Below are 16110 nucleotides of genomic sequence, written 5' to 3' on the forward strand. Positions count from 1 at the left end.
ACAGCAGTTTGGCCAACATTTGAGTGAAGGAGTGGTAAAAGTCTTCTTTTTTTTTCCCTTTTGGCTTTAGTTTTTGCTTTCTTCTGTGCTTCTCTGAAATACTGAGGGGACTCAGGCCAAAAAGAGGGGTACAGTTTAAAGCTGGAGGTAGTGCAGAAATCTGTCAGGTGTGGATTCAGCAAGCTAATGTAGTGGAGGGCTTTTCTTTTGGTCAAAACAACACTGACAGGTGACATTTTTTTCTTGTTATGTGCTGATGTCACCTGTAGCACGTCCTGTTCTGTGAATCTCAGCATCATGTGGGCTGTGGTTTTAACTAATCACCCCCTTGCCCCAATCCTGTAGAGGACTTTGGCACTAGTTTCCTGTTCTCTTCAGTGCCAAACTCTATAAATTGATTTAATTTTTTTCCAACACACAGCAAGATTGATCTAGACAGCCAGGAAGTGCGTCTGGGACACTTTGGGTGTGTGTGCAGCAGTTATGTGACTTTCTCTTGAACAGGCAGCTGCTGCAAGAGCCAAAATGGCCCAGAGATTGTTCTTTGGACTCTGCTGCTGAGCTGGGCTTCTCTCAAAAGCTCTACTGTAATCAATGAGAAATGTTCTTGGATGAGGTATCTGAGAATTGAGTTTGAAAGTGGAAGGTGGTGTGGAGTTTTTTCCCAAGTGCTAATTGGCATTGGGTAAATTAGAAGTACAACCCTATTCTGATATTTCGTGGGTAAAATAAAGAAGTTAAGATGCTGCTTTCCATTCAACACTTCATTGCCCTTAGGACTGTAGACTGGAGATTTTCCAGTGGTAAACAGCCTTTCTGAAACACAATTAGCATTAATTAACATCCATGCTGGGAGTTTATTCAGAAGCAGCAGATTAGTCCTGTTTTCTGAACCATCTTTTCTCCCCTTGGGTATGGCTGTTCTTGCACAGGCTGGAAACTTGTGTTTGCAGCAAGGAGCTTGTCCTGGGGCTTGGGTCCCCCAGAGCTGTCACAGGAGCAGCACTCACACATCAAAGGCTTTGTGAAGAAATAAGAATCTTTCTGGGGGAGCAGATGCTACAAGCTTTTCCTGGAACTACAGCATGAAATTTCTGTGCTGTAAACTGAGGGACTTCCAGCTTTCCCTGTTCCATATTTTACTCATGTCACTTGCAATTAGAGCTTTTTGTTTGTGTGGGCTGCTGAACTGGTTTCCTTGAGGAATTACATTTCAAAGCTATGTGGTGTATGTTGAAATCATAGTAAAAGTACTTTATTTTAAAAAATTCTGATATCTAATATAAATGGGAAGGTCGCAGATAAGAATAGCTCCCTGAGGTTTTCCTCCAAATTGTTTGAAGGAGTTACTTGTGGGTTATTTGCTCTTTAGTAGACAGACAGTGAGTTCTGTTTACTTGGTAGGACGTACTCCAGTATTGCAATAGAAGCACTACAGAAAAGTATAAGTGTTGGGGGGTAAATGTTTTTTAAAAATTATAAATAGAGAAATGTACAAACTGAGAGTGCTCTTTCAGTGTGGATGGATGTGATTCCTGTCCAGCAAGTGTACTGTTTCTGGTTTGATTTTTGGTTTTGTATACAACGGCTGATTAAGTGGCAGAATGTTGGGGGATGTTTTGTTCAGTTACTTATTAGCTGGTTTTGTTTAAAGCTTGGGACTATCTTGGCTAAAATCAAGCTACAGTCAAATGTTGTATGGACTTCTGCCATTAGTCATAGGAAAAAAATATATCTGCTGGAATCTGATTGGCATTTAAATTTGTAGAATTTTGAGGGCTTTAGGCTGAGCAGCTTGTAACAGACGTGCCTAAAGTTTGTTCTGTGGAAGGTTTTTTGTTTTCCTGGTGACATGCCTGTTGATTCGTGGCAAAGTACTGTATCTGGTCTAAGTTGTACAGACTGTAAATAATACATGTTACATTTAAAAGATTGCAAGACTGTAAAGAATTTCCTCAAGTTTAATTTTATCATCACTGTTCGTAATTTTTTCCAGAAGTTTGGTGTTAATCAGTCTAAGCCAGAATTTACAGTGGATCTCAAAGGGGCTTTGATTGACTGGGCCTCAAAGGACAAATCCAGCAAAAAGAATGTTATTGAGGTAAATTATTTTATTTAAATGCAGAATTATATGCACTTCAATTACTGATGTATGAAATTTTCTTTAAGCTTAAAATTAAAACCTCATAAAACTGAGTTTTATCCACATCTACCTGCTTAAATGTAGCTGTTAGTACCTGCAAGAAATGTCCATTTTTAATATGGCTGTATGGGATATGTTTTGCAGTTTTAAGCAGACTATTAAAGGCTGTCCTCCCTGGTAAATGTTCTGGAGTGTCTGTGTATTAGCTAACAATTTTGCCAGTGAGAAGTTTAATTTTATTTTAATTATTTTACTTTTGAACTATTATGTGTTTATAATTTCTGATGATATCTGTTTCTATTTCTTTAAAGCTAAAAACCCGCCAAGGTACTGAGCTCTTAATTCAATCAGATAATGACAGCTTTATTAATGAGTGGTATAAAGTTCTTAACTACACCATCAACAATCAGGTATGTATTTGTATCATGAAGGTTCTATTTTCACAGTAATATTATTTAGAAAACTAACTGATATAGCAGCTTCTAAAGTTTCATGTGCATCTTCATTTACTGATTTTCTTGAGAGCAGACAGGAGTTTGAGGATATGGCAGTTCCTGGTGGTGGTAAGTGAAATATAACTAATAGTAGCAAAGGGATAAAGATGGTCCACTAGCTTAAGATGCAGAAGGTGTGGGCTGACATCCATCTGAGAAATGAACTTACTTCTCTGGCCAAATACTTGTTCTGTCTCAGTGACCTGAAAGGTTCTGAGAGGGAATGAAAGGGGGAGGATGGCCAAGGGACAGCTTAATGACATACATTTATTAGCATTTGATACTGCTCTTCACTTATTATGGCTGCACTGAAGTGCAGATTAAAAGTCCTGGCAAAATACTGTATTATCTCTTCTTATCTGACAGCATAATGCCAAGTATTTAATTATCAGAGAAGTGCTCAAGTGTTTGCTTTTGATATTGCCAAATAGGATTAACAATTTTTTAATTCAGAAATTGGAGGAGATATTGGAGAAAATATTGCTCTCTATCAAGTTTGCTTCATCTATATTCTTACTTTTTAATAGTTCCAGGCTTGGCTGCTGTCCCTAAGCTCCAGTTTTGTTACTTTCAATGCCAGTCAGTGTCTTTCATTTCTCTTAGCTCTGTTAGTGCTTTTCACATATGGGTGTTTTCCACCAAAACACAGCAAGTTGATATGAATGGTTGAGTTTCTTTCTGAGCACTCATGGCTTAGTTCCTAATCTGCTGTCTCCTGGTATGGGAATGTCATGGCCCTTAATACCCAGGCAAGGCAGAGTCACTCAGGGACCCTTTCTCCTGTCTGCCCTGTGTAACACAACTGAGGCCACTCCATCTCTGCTTAAAAAAGAGTGAAGATAGATAGGCTGAGATGTGGGGTATTACTTGTTAGGTTGAGGAATGGTGGAATAAGGAGAGTTTATCAGCATTCTGGAGGAAATGGTGATGGATACTGCTGGGAGCTGGTAGCCAAGAGACCCAAGACTACAAGCCATAAGTCAAGAAAGTGCATTAGAGTACCTGATAATCTGAAGCATTGAAGCTTTGGGTACAAAAATCCATCAGATCTAAAGCCAGCTTTTAATTTTGGAAAGTTTATGGTAATAGCAGCTGTGATCTCTTTCCCATGACCAAGGTACTATTGCTAGCATGACAAGATCTTCTTCAAAAGAACATGCAGATCAGATTCTGTTCTCTTTGCTCCCTCAGGCTCTGTTGTGGCAATGTCCTGTACAAGAGGAACCTGCAAAGGATGTGGCTACTCTTTTTAAACATGGATTTTTTCATGTTATTACTTTAGACTTGTTGCATAGTGCGAACTAGATCCCAGCTGACTTTTTTCCAAAGCATTTAATAGTTTTAAAATATGCCAATCCTAAAAAGCTTTGAGGCCTCTTGAAGAGTGGCAGAGGATCCTTAATGGGGACATTATTTGCCAGTTGAATATATTGATCTGTGATGTGTAAAAAGGCTATCCAAAGCTTTGGAAAAGGAACAGGAATGAAGGTGTTTAAAGGTAACAGATTAAAGTACAGCTTAGTCCAGGAAGTCATGATGCTGCTCAGTGCTCTGGAGTGCACAATCTTGCCTCATTTGTTAGGATTTCCTTCCTTGTAAAAGAAAGCACTCTGCAGACAGATTTTGGTGACTGCATAGCAGTCCAGTTCACTTCAGTTGAAGTGAAGTAAGACATGCACAGGTTGGGAGGGGAATATGCTGTACTGAAGCTGAGGAAGCTTCTTTCCCCATTTCCTCGTATGTCTGCAGTCACACACATAGCCTGGGCTGCAGGTGATATAGCAGACTCTGGAATCTGCCTCCACACTTCAACATGATCTGTGTTTTCCCTTGACAATGTTTAATGAGAATATGCTGATAGCAGGAACACTGGGAAAGAATTTTAGACACTGGTACACTTATTTTTCAGAGTGAATTCAGTGTATGTTTTGACAGTAGTGAGATTTTCCAATTGATAGTTCTATTTTCTATTAAGGAAATTTTACTTAAAGAGAAAACAAATTGGGTAAATGCTCTAGAATTTTTTTTCTTCTCCATCAGTCAGGCATTTCTGTGGCAGACCATTAAATAGCTGATGTTTGTCTATTGGATATGGAAAATAAGGCCAACCAAAAATAATTTCTGTTGTTTATGGGTTGATGTAATGAAGTGTTATCATGAAAGACTGGTTGTACTTTGTTCAATGTCCAGCAACATTTTTTTAATTGAGCCTTATGAATAAATAGTGTTTCTCAAAGTTACTCACTCTGCCAATGAGAGTTGTCTCTGAAGATGTTTAACATCTAGAGTTCAGGAAAGAACAAACTGAATGTCATTTTAGGGGGAGAAATTGTGTACTGTAGAACTGTCTGCAGGCAATGTGTGTGTTAGTGCTGTATTATCTGAACTGGCAAACTGAGCACTGCATATCTTCTTAAATCCCACAGGTAATAGAGTCTGATGAAGCATTAGATGATGAGGTACCAGATTCCCCTGGAGTGGAAAAACAAGACAAAGAGAAAGAGAAAGAAAATAAAGACTCTAAGAAGCTTCGTTGTGAGTTGAAAATTTTCCATTAATTTATTCTAGCAATGGCAGTTTTCATTTTCTGCATCTTCAGTATTTTGTGTAAATAGGGAAGAATTCTAAAGGACAGCTAAAAATGAAACTAATGGAGTTTGGAAACAATATAGTTCATTCTGCATCTTGGTGCCACTTGGTAAATTTTCTTCCATGTTTTATTAATCATACTTTAAAAAGGGAAGAAGAAAAGAAGTGTGAAATGTCTTTAGCTCCTGTTGTATGACACATTTAAAGCAGGAGAAAATAAGCAATGGTGAAATTAATTTTTTTCAGGGTGTTGTCAAATGCATAGAAATAGTATCTGACTTACCAGGCAAACTGTTTTCTCTCCTTTCCTTCCAGGCTCTTATATGAAATTTTCAAAAAAGTATTTGTTTTTTTCAAGATAGTTAACCTAATGGGAAGCAGGACAGGTTTTGAAACATAGCTGCACTTGTAAATTTCCACATCAATTCCATACATAAGCTGCTGTTTAGTTGGTTTTGCAAGTGTTTAGTGATAGGGTTGTCTCTTGGTAGTTTGAGAAATGGATGCTATTTACAAGGAGTTCCAGAAAGTTAAGGAAAAAATTAGGAATGAGTTGCAAATTTGAGTAGATTTTTTGTGTTTTGGAGCGTAATTGTTTTTTTCTCTAATGCTGGTTCCTTGGCTGATAAATACAGTGTTGGTTCTGTGGGTAGTAATGCCAAATGTGTTTCTGTTTTCAGCAGTGAAAGCACCCAGCAATATAGACTCCACAGATCAGAAAAAGACCAAAACGAAGCTCAAGAAGTTTCTTACACGGCGCCCTACATTACAAGCTGTCCGTGAAAAAGGCTACATTAAGGGTAAATGAACCTTTTTAACAAAGGACATAATTTGAAAAGCTGAATTTAGTAGTTCATGTGTAAAATGGGGTTAAAATGGTCTAGTTTCAGAGTAAAATACATGTGTATAGTTGGTTTAACAAGTCTTGGATGTATAGTGGAACTGGTGATTGCTGTACTTCTGAGTGCTGTTACTGGCCATTAAACTGCTCGGAGGATGCCTCTCCCTCGGCTCCGTGCTGGCCGAACTGCAGTGAGAACTGGGGGCCCAGGAGCCCCTTTGGACTTGGACTCTCTAGCTAAGAAGCACTGCATTCCACCCTACTGAGCTGGAAATCCAGATATCTGACCCTCATTTGTGCAAACAGGGGAAGGAGCAGCCCTTTGGGTACAAAGCTGAGTGCGTGTGCTCACCCAAGGGTGTTTTAGTCCGAGTGGAACCAGACAATCATGTGCCATATCATAAGAAATTAAATATTTAGGGAAACCAGGATGAGGTTACAGGAGTCTTAACTCAAACATCTTTTTCCCATAACTTTTTTTGAATGTATACATTATTTTAATTGTTTCAGATACTCTTGAATCAAAGTTATGAAAGATTTCTTTTTGTCACAATTTGACAAAATGGTATTTGCACAGGTTTCAGTTAATGTGTTTGTGTAAATTATTGACTTGGTACTCATTGTAAAACTTCATTTATTTATTTATTTGTATGCTTTAGCAGGACTTGTAGGTGGTGCTCTACTAGGGTCAAAATAGCATATGGGTAGGCAAATACCAGACCAAATCCTACTGTGATTTGCCTCACTGCATACTTTAACAGGTGTGCTTCTGTTGCATGTGGCATTTGATATATTTGTGTATCTGCAAATATAATTTACTTGTAAATGATGGAAATTTTGTTTGGAATAAGGGAGCATTATTCCCAGACTTTGACATTTTGCTCTGCTTTGCAACTTAATATTCATGTCATGGCTCAGTGACATAACTTCTGACATTGGCAACAGTGAACACTAAGCCAAGTTTAACTTGTACATGTGCGTGCTAATGACTGGATTTTTAATAAAGGCATTAAGGAATGAGGAGTTTGGTTTTTATTTAAAAGCATGGTGTAAGTTTTAAAAGTTGGATGGGCACTGTACAGCTTTACATTTATTGTATGAATGAAGAATACAGAAGTCTTCATTTAAAAGCCCAGTGTACTTTGGTGGCTGCTGCAGAACAAGCCTAGTAAATGGAAAGCTTGACAAATCCAGTATGAGCAGAAAAACTAGTGAAAAGTTCTGGAAGAAAAAAAATCCACTTGAAACAGCATGCACTAAGTGGAGAAGGAACTGTGTAAAAGTTTTGTTACATGGAAAATCAAAAGTACAGTTATTACTTTTAAGATGTGAAGAAAAAATACTACTTTTGTGTATGTTGAAATTATTAAAGTCGAAGGTAATTGTAGCAAATTACTTTGTTACATGCTACTATTTTCTTCTGCTAGCTAATCTGCATTGCTTTACCTGCCACAGCTGCATGCTAGCCTGGCTTTCTGCTGCGTGGGCTTTTTCAATCCTTTGCTACTGATTCTGCTTATAAAGCTCGCTGCGTGAGTAGCTGCCACAGCACCGAGGTGGTGTGGACCTCTGGCCTGATCACATCCAGCTAAGAATGCCATTAAATGCCCATTTTCATATTGTAAAATTGGTTTGGTGTGCTGTTTGGGTTTCCCAAAGCACTGGTCGAGATGTAAGAGTTGTTAATCTACTGAAATTATTGAACCTGAAAAATGGGCTAGGTGCCGTGCATGATGCAAATGCAAGAGCAGTCTCTTTTGCAGAAGCTCTGAAGTAAGACACACCAGATGCTGGGAAGATGGCCACTTATGTATCTAATTTAACAGAGTAAACAAACCAACAAACACCCCTTCCGTTTAAGAGTGGAATCTTTGCTTCTGTCTCAAGACCCCATGTCACCTTCATGCATCTGAACAGAAGAGGCCATCTATTATTTTGGCATCTTTGATGAAAGCCATAGAAATGGATCTATCAAAGGTTTTGGTGATAACAATCTGAGCAAGAAGAATTTACATGCTGCTAATTCACTGAGACATTGCAAGATTCTCCTCTCTGTCCAAGCTAATTTTCAATTTTGCTTCACTTTATGATGGAAAATTCTCCCCCTGAATTGTGCAGTTTTGAAAATAAGATTCAGATTTACCATTGCCCATAAATATCTGTATTTAGATTCTGACTTTGCAGCCAGGTTGCCTGTGCATGGTCAGATTTGCATCCATTCAGAGCTCTGAGGTAAAAGTCTGTCATTTACAAATTTGCATCAGAATCTAATAATGTCAGAAGACTCTACATTAAAATAAAGTAATATATAATGCTGTGTTAAACAGTGGGTGCAGGAAAGATGACATTTTGCAGGGTTCTTTCCCCAAGCAATGCCAAAAGCTTTCACACCGGTTAAAGTTCATAATCTCTTTGAATTTTTAACAAAGATTGCAATAAATGCATGTTGATCTTGGGACAGGAATGGAGTGTAACAGGACACATTTGCATCCATTACATTTCTTATAACATTATTGATGAAATGACTCATAAAGTATCACCTGATGGATTAAAAGGATTTCAGTAGCAAAACTTCCTTTCTCGTGTAGCTGCTGATGCTCTTCTTACTGGGAGCTTTTCTCGCTGGGAGCTGCTGAGAACTCTTTTCAAAACTTTCCTATTTCCTCTCCAATACTGCAACAATTGTATCCAGTAGACTTTGCCCTTTGTAGAGGTTTGTTTTAACCTGAACTAGTTCTGTCACTCGTGTCCTGTTCCACTGTAAATCAGTCTCTTTACTTGGTTCCAGATCAAGTTTTTGGTTCAAATCTCACCAGCTTGTGTCAAAGAGAAAACAGCACGGTGCCAAAGTTCGTGAAGCTGTGCATTGAGCATGTTGAGGAACATGGTATGGTTGAATTTTTTGTTTACAAATCTCTCTAGCTCACCACTCTTAATGTTGAACATTTAATCTTAAAATGCTGTTGGTTTATTTGGGGAAGCTAATCTGAGACTTGTATCTGGAGTTAGCATTGGGTTTTCAAGAGTGAGGACACAGGTGGGATCCAAAGTGGGGAGAGGGAAGGAAATCTTATATCTGAGAACCTAATCTGCTTGAGTGTATTTCAAGCTGAGGAAAAGGCAGGACAGCCCCCTGGCAGCAAGGCTTCAAAGGAAGAGGGAGTACAAGAAGTAGTAGAAGAGCTCGGCTCATCAAGTTTCTTTTTTTTCCCCCAGATTAAAAATGAGACTATTGAAATGCAACTATTCATTTTTGGAAGGTTTAAGCATGCTAGCAATCACTTCTTTTAAAAATTCCTTGAAATGAACTTTGAGGAAAAAGTTCTGTTCCTGCTCTGTGTATGCACTGACTGCCAGAAGACCAGCCTGCTTGTTTGATGCCCTTCAGCCAGTTACACAAATTACTGTATTTTGTGCAATTCTGGAGATTATCAGTGTTCACATATTGACTCAGTTTTTGTTTGCTTTGATTGAAAAATATGTATTTCCTACCTAACAAGTGACAACACTTTGTTTGAAAGCTACATGTGACATTCTGGGTTTTCTGCTGTTAAGCACATCTTCACATTTTTGTCGAAAATTTGTTGGTTGTGACTCCTGGCTTGGCTATAGTCTCTGTGGGTTTTCTTGCCTGTTTCTTGCTGTTGTCTTTGCCTTATCTCTTGGAAAAGATGACTGAGAGGGGATTATGGAATCTCCATAATCATCATTCAGATATTTACCAGTCTGTTAATCTGAGAACAGTCCCTTGAGTATCAGGGTAAGTGTTACAGGGGAGTACATGTGAATTCTAAGGCACCTTCCATGGGACCTTCATTTAGCCTCTAGTCCTCTTTGTCAGTGTTTCTATCTTGTGGCCTGGGAGGGGAGAAAAACTGCTTCCATTGCATTACTCCAGTCTGACAAACTGCCACCTTGCTTGTGGCTGCAGGCTTTATTCCATTTGTGATCTGAAGATTGTGAGAAAGGGGTTTGTTCCTTGCTTTGTTCCTTTTTTTTTTTTTGGTTTTTTATTTTTTTTTTATTTTAAAGGCAGGACTTCAGTGAAGATAGTGAAGTTTTCCTTTTTTAAATACCTGAGGGGAAGCTGACAGAAATGAACAGCTTTTTTTTCCTACCTCTCCAAGTCTTCTTCCTTCTGCCAATACACTTCAGATCAGTTCTTTCTGTAGTGGATTTTGGGGAAAAGGGATATGTCAGATGGTGCTGGTAACTGTGCTCTGTTGCATCAGACAACTCCTTGAGGAGCTACAGGCACTTGCAGGTATTCTGGCAACACTCACCCTCTCAGTGGCACTGACTCACCTGCTGCATCCAAATGGCTTTTCAGATAAATTTTTTACCTCCTAATCACTGCTGAGTAACTGCAGTAGCAACCACAGAGACACAGTTTTCTTCTTTTCTGGTCGAGTGTGCAATCCTGTGAGGCAGGGGCTGCCCATTTTAGTTCTGTGGGCTGTTGGGTAGCTCTGAGTGTGCATGTGCATCATTCCTTCTTGTAAACCTGGTCACTTGACAACTTTGAGATGCTCTCTATGCATGACTTGATTGGGTTTTCTTAACCATACATTAAAAATTGAACATTGTATCCACAAAATACCTGGTTATTGCATGTTGGACTCCCGTGTATTCCCTACCCACCCACCAAGAGCATCTTAAACAAGACATCTGATCTCATTGGGGAAACTTGGAGCTGTTGCCTCATTACTACTTGAATAGGAAGTTTTAGAGATTACTTTGAGCTTTATGCTGCCAAAGTTGTGCCAGCAAATTAAAACCCCTCTGTTTTATATGCCCTACCCATCAAAACAAGCTAGTTTAACTTTTAATTTCTTTGTTACAAGGTGGGTTTCCTTTGCTTTTAATTTTGCTACTAGGTCTACTAGACCTATACATATGTAAGTTATTAAAATTGATTTATCCCTTTGTTTCAGGATTAGATATTGATGGCTTATACAGAGTTAGTGGCAATCTTGCAGTGATACAGAAGCTGAGATTTGCAGTCAATCATGGTAAGCTTCCTCCAGTTATATTACAATGGCATATATTTTCAGATTCTTGAAGTCCATAGAAAGCTAAATAAAAGGATTTCTCTGTAACATATCATGAGAAATTACTGTCATCCTTGAAGTAAAGTTACTTCAGAATTACAGAACTGACCGTGTAACATACATTACTTGAAAAACCTGATATTCTGGAGGTTTAGTCTCATGTGAACCTTAGAGACATTGCTAGAACAGAATTCTAAAAAAAAGATGGTAATAGAATTTGAGGAAGGGGAATTGTTTCAAACAAAATATCTCACTGCCTTATGGGAAAACAGCAAGCATGTTGAGCTTTTACTAACATTAAAATTGTAAGTTTATGGGTTATTTAGTGAGATTTGCTACTGCCTTTTAGTGGGGAGAGGGCTTAGCTCCTCTTCACTGTACTCTGTGTATAAAACCCCTTCTTCTGGCAGTATCTTAGCATAGCCCATCCAGAATCTGACCTCTCATTTCCTGATTGACAGGATCTAACAGTAAATTTTGTGTTATGTCAGCAGCTCCTATTCCCTTCTGGAAAATGCCCTAGGAGTAGGGGAACTGTATGTAGTGCAGTAGGCAGAGTTTAGCCATCTCCATCTGCTGCTGCAGCTCTGTATCCCAGACTGGGATATGGAATGTGCTGAAGTAGAGGGAGTCTTCACTGCTTTGAAATCAATAAGTACAGAAGAAAAGTTGAGTTTATTAAAAAAAAAAAGGAAAAAGGAAAAAGACCCTTTATAGTTGTAGAAAGACCCTTTATAGTTGTAGTATTATCATTAATTATTTATTTCTCTCTCTCAGATGAGAAGCTGGACTTGAATGACAGTAAATGGGAAGATATACATGTCATTACAGGAGCTCTAAAAATGTTCTTCAGAGAATTGCCAGAGCCACTGTTCACTTACAACCACTTCAATGACTTTGTCAATGCAATTAGTAAGTCTGGAGAACTTGCACATGGTGTTTGGATAAGTCCTGTACAGTTTCAAACATGATTTTGGCCATGAGAAGGATGTTGTGGTTGTGAGCGGGGTGACTTGCCGGGATTCCTGTCGGTGCTGCCGGGGCTGGCCGGGAGGTGGCAGTGTCCTATCTCGGATTAGCGCCGCAAACCGCGGCTTTCCTGCCCAGCCTCTGAAATTCTGTGCTCAAGTTTTAAACAAAAATGCTGAACTTTTGTTTCTCAACCTCACCCTTTTGCAGAGCAAGAACCACGGCAGCGTGTCCCTGCTGTTAAAGATTTAATCAAACAGTTGCCAAAACCAAATCAGGACACGATGCAGGTACTCTTTAGACACCTGAAAAGGTAAGTGACAGGTAGAAGGAAAGGCTTTGTGTTGCTGATCTTTCCTTAAAGAATCCAATTTAAAGTGCCAAGTGACTGTTCTTACTGCATTTTTTATATTGGACTTGATACAAAGCATGTCTGTTTGGATATGAGCTTGCAGAGCACCAGATAGAGACAGTATGTTGCATAGTTGTGATGTTTGCTGCCAAGTCCTTTACAGGGACTATGAGAGGACCAAGAATGACATTTCAAAACAGAACTTTTTTCATAGAGAAGGGAATTACAGCAGCTGTATGTCTTAATAGCAGGACTGCTCATTAAATAAATACTCTGAATAGCCATTTGCTTTGGGATGTGTCTTTTTCTGTTATCCTATTGCCCCAACACTGATAAATCTCTTCTTGTGTATTGTTTTCTCTTTCAGAGTTGTAGAAAATGGAGAAAAGAACCGAATGACCTATCAAAGTGTAGCAATAGTTTTTGGTCCAACCTTATTAAAACCAGAGAAAGAGACTGGTAACATAGCAGTCCACACAGTATACCAGAATCAGATTGTAGAGTTAATTCTACTGGAATTGAATTCCATCTTTGGACGCTGACATTTTTCTTGGAGGAGAAACTGGAAGTGATGGGTTGGCAGCAGTACCCCATCAGAAGAAAAACCTCTTGCTGTATACGATGTTTTATGTTTGTGGACCAAGCAGCAACTTGTTTTTTTGCACTTTTGGGGAGGGAAGAAACAGGAGAAATGTTTGACCACTTTAATGCAAATTAAAGACAACACTTCAGATTTCTTTGAAAAGTTCAATATAAAAAATCAATTGAAAAGTTTCTAGTTTGCCTTTTTAAAGCATCATTGGAAAAATCTAATATAGGTTCATACACTGGATTTCTTGGAGAGTAAAACTAATAATCTCAGACTGGATAATCTGGAATTTAATTTCAAAATTCTTCCATATGATGGGGGAAAGTCCTACCATTTTTCCCAGTATGGAAAAATTCAGTGAAGTTACATCTTAAGCTTGTTTATTACAGCCTGCTTAGATCTGTATGACACTTTTCCAAGGGGTTTCTGCATGCCTGATTGTCCTAGACTTGTCCTAGACTTGGTTTAGTTATTTAAATCTAATTCTTCCCTTGATGTCTGCTGCCCTCTGTTCTTCTTTTTTTCCTGTTTTTCTGTTGTTGGGGTTTTTGTTTTGCCTTTTTTTCCCCCTTTGTTTGTTTTTCAGAATTTTTTTTACTTCTTTCTTTCTTCCTCTTTTTTTCCCCAGCAGCCTCTCTGGAAGTTCTTTGCTGCTTCATAGAGCAGCACACTATTACACTATTTCAAACACTGAACTTGTAAGAATATCCAGCTATGGTTATTTGTCATGGGACATAATAGAAATAATATTTAATAAACATGTTCATTTTTTCAGGGTATGTCCTGAGCTAAGTTTTGTGTTATACTGATCTAAAGCTAAAGTCCTAAGTAAATACCGACTGTAACACTGTATTTAATGCTGTGGTAGTGGAAGTTCATTCTTGGTGTAAATACAGGCTGTCCTTTTGATTCCTGTATATAAGTCAGTTCCTGTATAGTTGAAGAACACTTAAGTCACACATTTCTAATCATGGGTAGATTAGCTACAGTAGCATAATGTTTCCAGTGGATGTCTGGGTTTCAGCAGGGAAACAGGTTATGGGGAGGGAGGGAGATCTAACTGTGTGCACTTTTAGATGTTAATTACATTTGCGGGCAAATAACTGTAATGCAAATGGTACTGGAGAAATACTGAGTGTGCTTGCTAAATTGTTAATGCACTACAAGAAGAGCCTTTTAGATTATTTAATATGTACAGGATACATTAGAAAAATGTATTATGAATTCTAACATCTGCAGATAGTGAAAGTCATGTTTTGATAGATAGATGTTTGATGGAATCCACTATGCTAAATTTAAGATTTTCTTTTTACATTAATGTAGAATAATTTGTAAAATTGGTTTTGAAAGATTTTGTTACAGGGAGCATGGTCTGCTGAAGATTTTTTTAAATGTATTTTTCTAGACTAACTGCTGTATCTGACATACTTGTTATGTCTAACCTGAATAAAGAAAACCAATAGTTCTTTTAGAGTTTACCATACCCACTTCAGACAACACGAGCCCCCTTTGAACAAGACCAATGTATCTCACCCCTTAGCATGGATGGATACCACTTGTGACAAAGAGCTGTCACACTGGACTGAAATATGAATGCCTACTTTATAACCTGACAATTTTAGGAACTTCCCAGTCCCCTTCTTTAACAACTTGAATTCTAACATGAGGTTCAGAGAGGGCAGAAGTAATTTATGGATATAAATTTGCAGTCTTTGAAACACATCCCAGCTTGGAGCCCGCTGTACAGGAAGCAGTTACGCTGAGGAGGGGATTGTGTCAGTAGCCCTGGCTCTGCTGTGTCCCTGTCACACACAGCCCTGGCTGGCAGCAGAGGGGACCTGTGGGGACACACTAAGCTCTAACCAGACTGATGGTACGAGAATTTCACGAGAACTTCATAAGGCTTGCATGAAAAGTTTTTGGAGATGAGCGAGGAGATTAGTAACCTTGTGGCTTTCTCAGTGTCTTCTTGTGGTAATGGTGAAGTCTTGTGGTTTGTTGCAAAGCGACCTGGGTGAGAGCTGTGAAAGCCCTGTCTCAGACGTGTGGTGTCAGCCTCCCTCTGGGCTGTCACCGAGCAGTGCTGAGCCTGTGCCCCGACCTGCTAGAAAATATTGACTGAGATGGAATCTGTGGCTGTGCATTATTCAAACCCTGCCTTTGGCTGTAAAGGAAGAATTCCTGCTGCTACATGAGAGGGCTTGTTCACCGGTCACCTTTTGTTGCAAGTGTTACCTTTTTCCAAGGAAGAATGCCTTTTTAAAGCAATTTGATTATGAGGATGTCACACTTTTCCTTGTATTCCCCAAAAATAAAGCATTTTGTTATTACAATATCTAGTATGGTTTTGTGCAGCGAAGTTGTCTTAATGTTCTAATTTCTAGTTTGGGGAGGGGAGAGGATTCTTTTTAATTGAAGGAGGTGTAGGCAAACACTTGAGACATTCAGAAGAGGAGAAAATCCAAGCTAATGGTACATTTGTTGTGGCCAACATGAAACTATGTATGTCACCACATTAGGTTTCTTCAGTGCTTGAAAGATTTTGTCTTGTTCCTGCAGTTAGCTTTCTTTTAAGTCATCAAAATGAGGGATTTGCACAAACTCACCAGGGGAAAGCTATCTGTATCAGATGAAACATAGTTAATTTTTTATATTCCTCAGTTCAGGCTCTATATCAGATTTAGTTCTGGTTTAAAAGCAATTTAAAACCTGAATATAAATTTTTGGGTCCCATGACCACTCAAGAGAAACTGGAGGAGCAATATTATGCATTGGTGCCAGCTGAAATATTTGTTCCAGCACTAGAGCTGTGTTCAGCTACACAGCAGTAGTACCAAGCAACTTTCAGCTGTGCTTGATCTGTACTGATTGCAGGTTTCTTCATTTTGAAGCTGGAGAGAGAAGTGGGCACAAAAAAGGCAAGGCAAATATGCACAGTCAGTTTACCATTTCAGGTAAACTAGTTTTTTTAATTTTGAGTTGCATGCAGGAAACTTTATTTACTTGCAAGTGGATAGGTCATGCTTAACTGTCCAGGCTCAGGAAAGCCTCCCTATTTTCACAGAAATCCACGATAAATTCC

At 38.7% G+C, this 16110-nt stretch overlaps 1 protein-coding gene across 2 annotated transcripts in view; it reads left to right on the top strand.

Annotated features, from left to right (window-relative positions):
- The window catches only part of ARHGAP12 (Rho GTPase activating protein 12), a 75167-nt gene extending 59804 nt beyond the window's left edge, over positions 1-15363 (top strand). For both annotated transcript variants that reach the window (XM_059467122.1, XM_059467114.1), the window contains exons 11-19: positions 1997-2101; positions 2455-2553; positions 5064-5172; positions 5907-6026; positions 8856-8954; positions 11002-11079; positions 11896-12030; positions 12298-12400; positions 12807-15363. In XM_059467122.1, the coding sequence (XP_059323105.1) occupies positions 1997-2101; positions 2455-2553; positions 5064-5172; positions 5907-6026; positions 8856-8954; positions 11002-11079; positions 11896-12030; positions 12298-12400; positions 12807-12981 (1023 nt within the window). In that variant the 3' untranslated portion in view covers positions 12982-15363. The remainder of the gene's footprint in view (positions 1-1996; positions 2102-2454; positions 2554-5063; positions 5173-5906; positions 6027-8855; positions 8955-11001; positions 11080-11895; positions 12031-12297; positions 12401-12806) is intronic.
- Positions 15364-16110: the final 747 nt, after the last annotated feature.

The sequence above is a fragment of the Ammospiza nelsoni genome, chromosome 1 (assembly GCF_027579445.1).
Source record: "Ammospiza nelsoni isolate bAmmNel1 chromosome 1, bAmmNel1.pri, whole genome shotgun sequence".
In the NCBI taxonomy this organism is placed as follows: Eukaryota; Metazoa; Chordata; class Aves; order Passeriformes; family Passerellidae; genus Ammospiza; species Ammospiza nelsoni.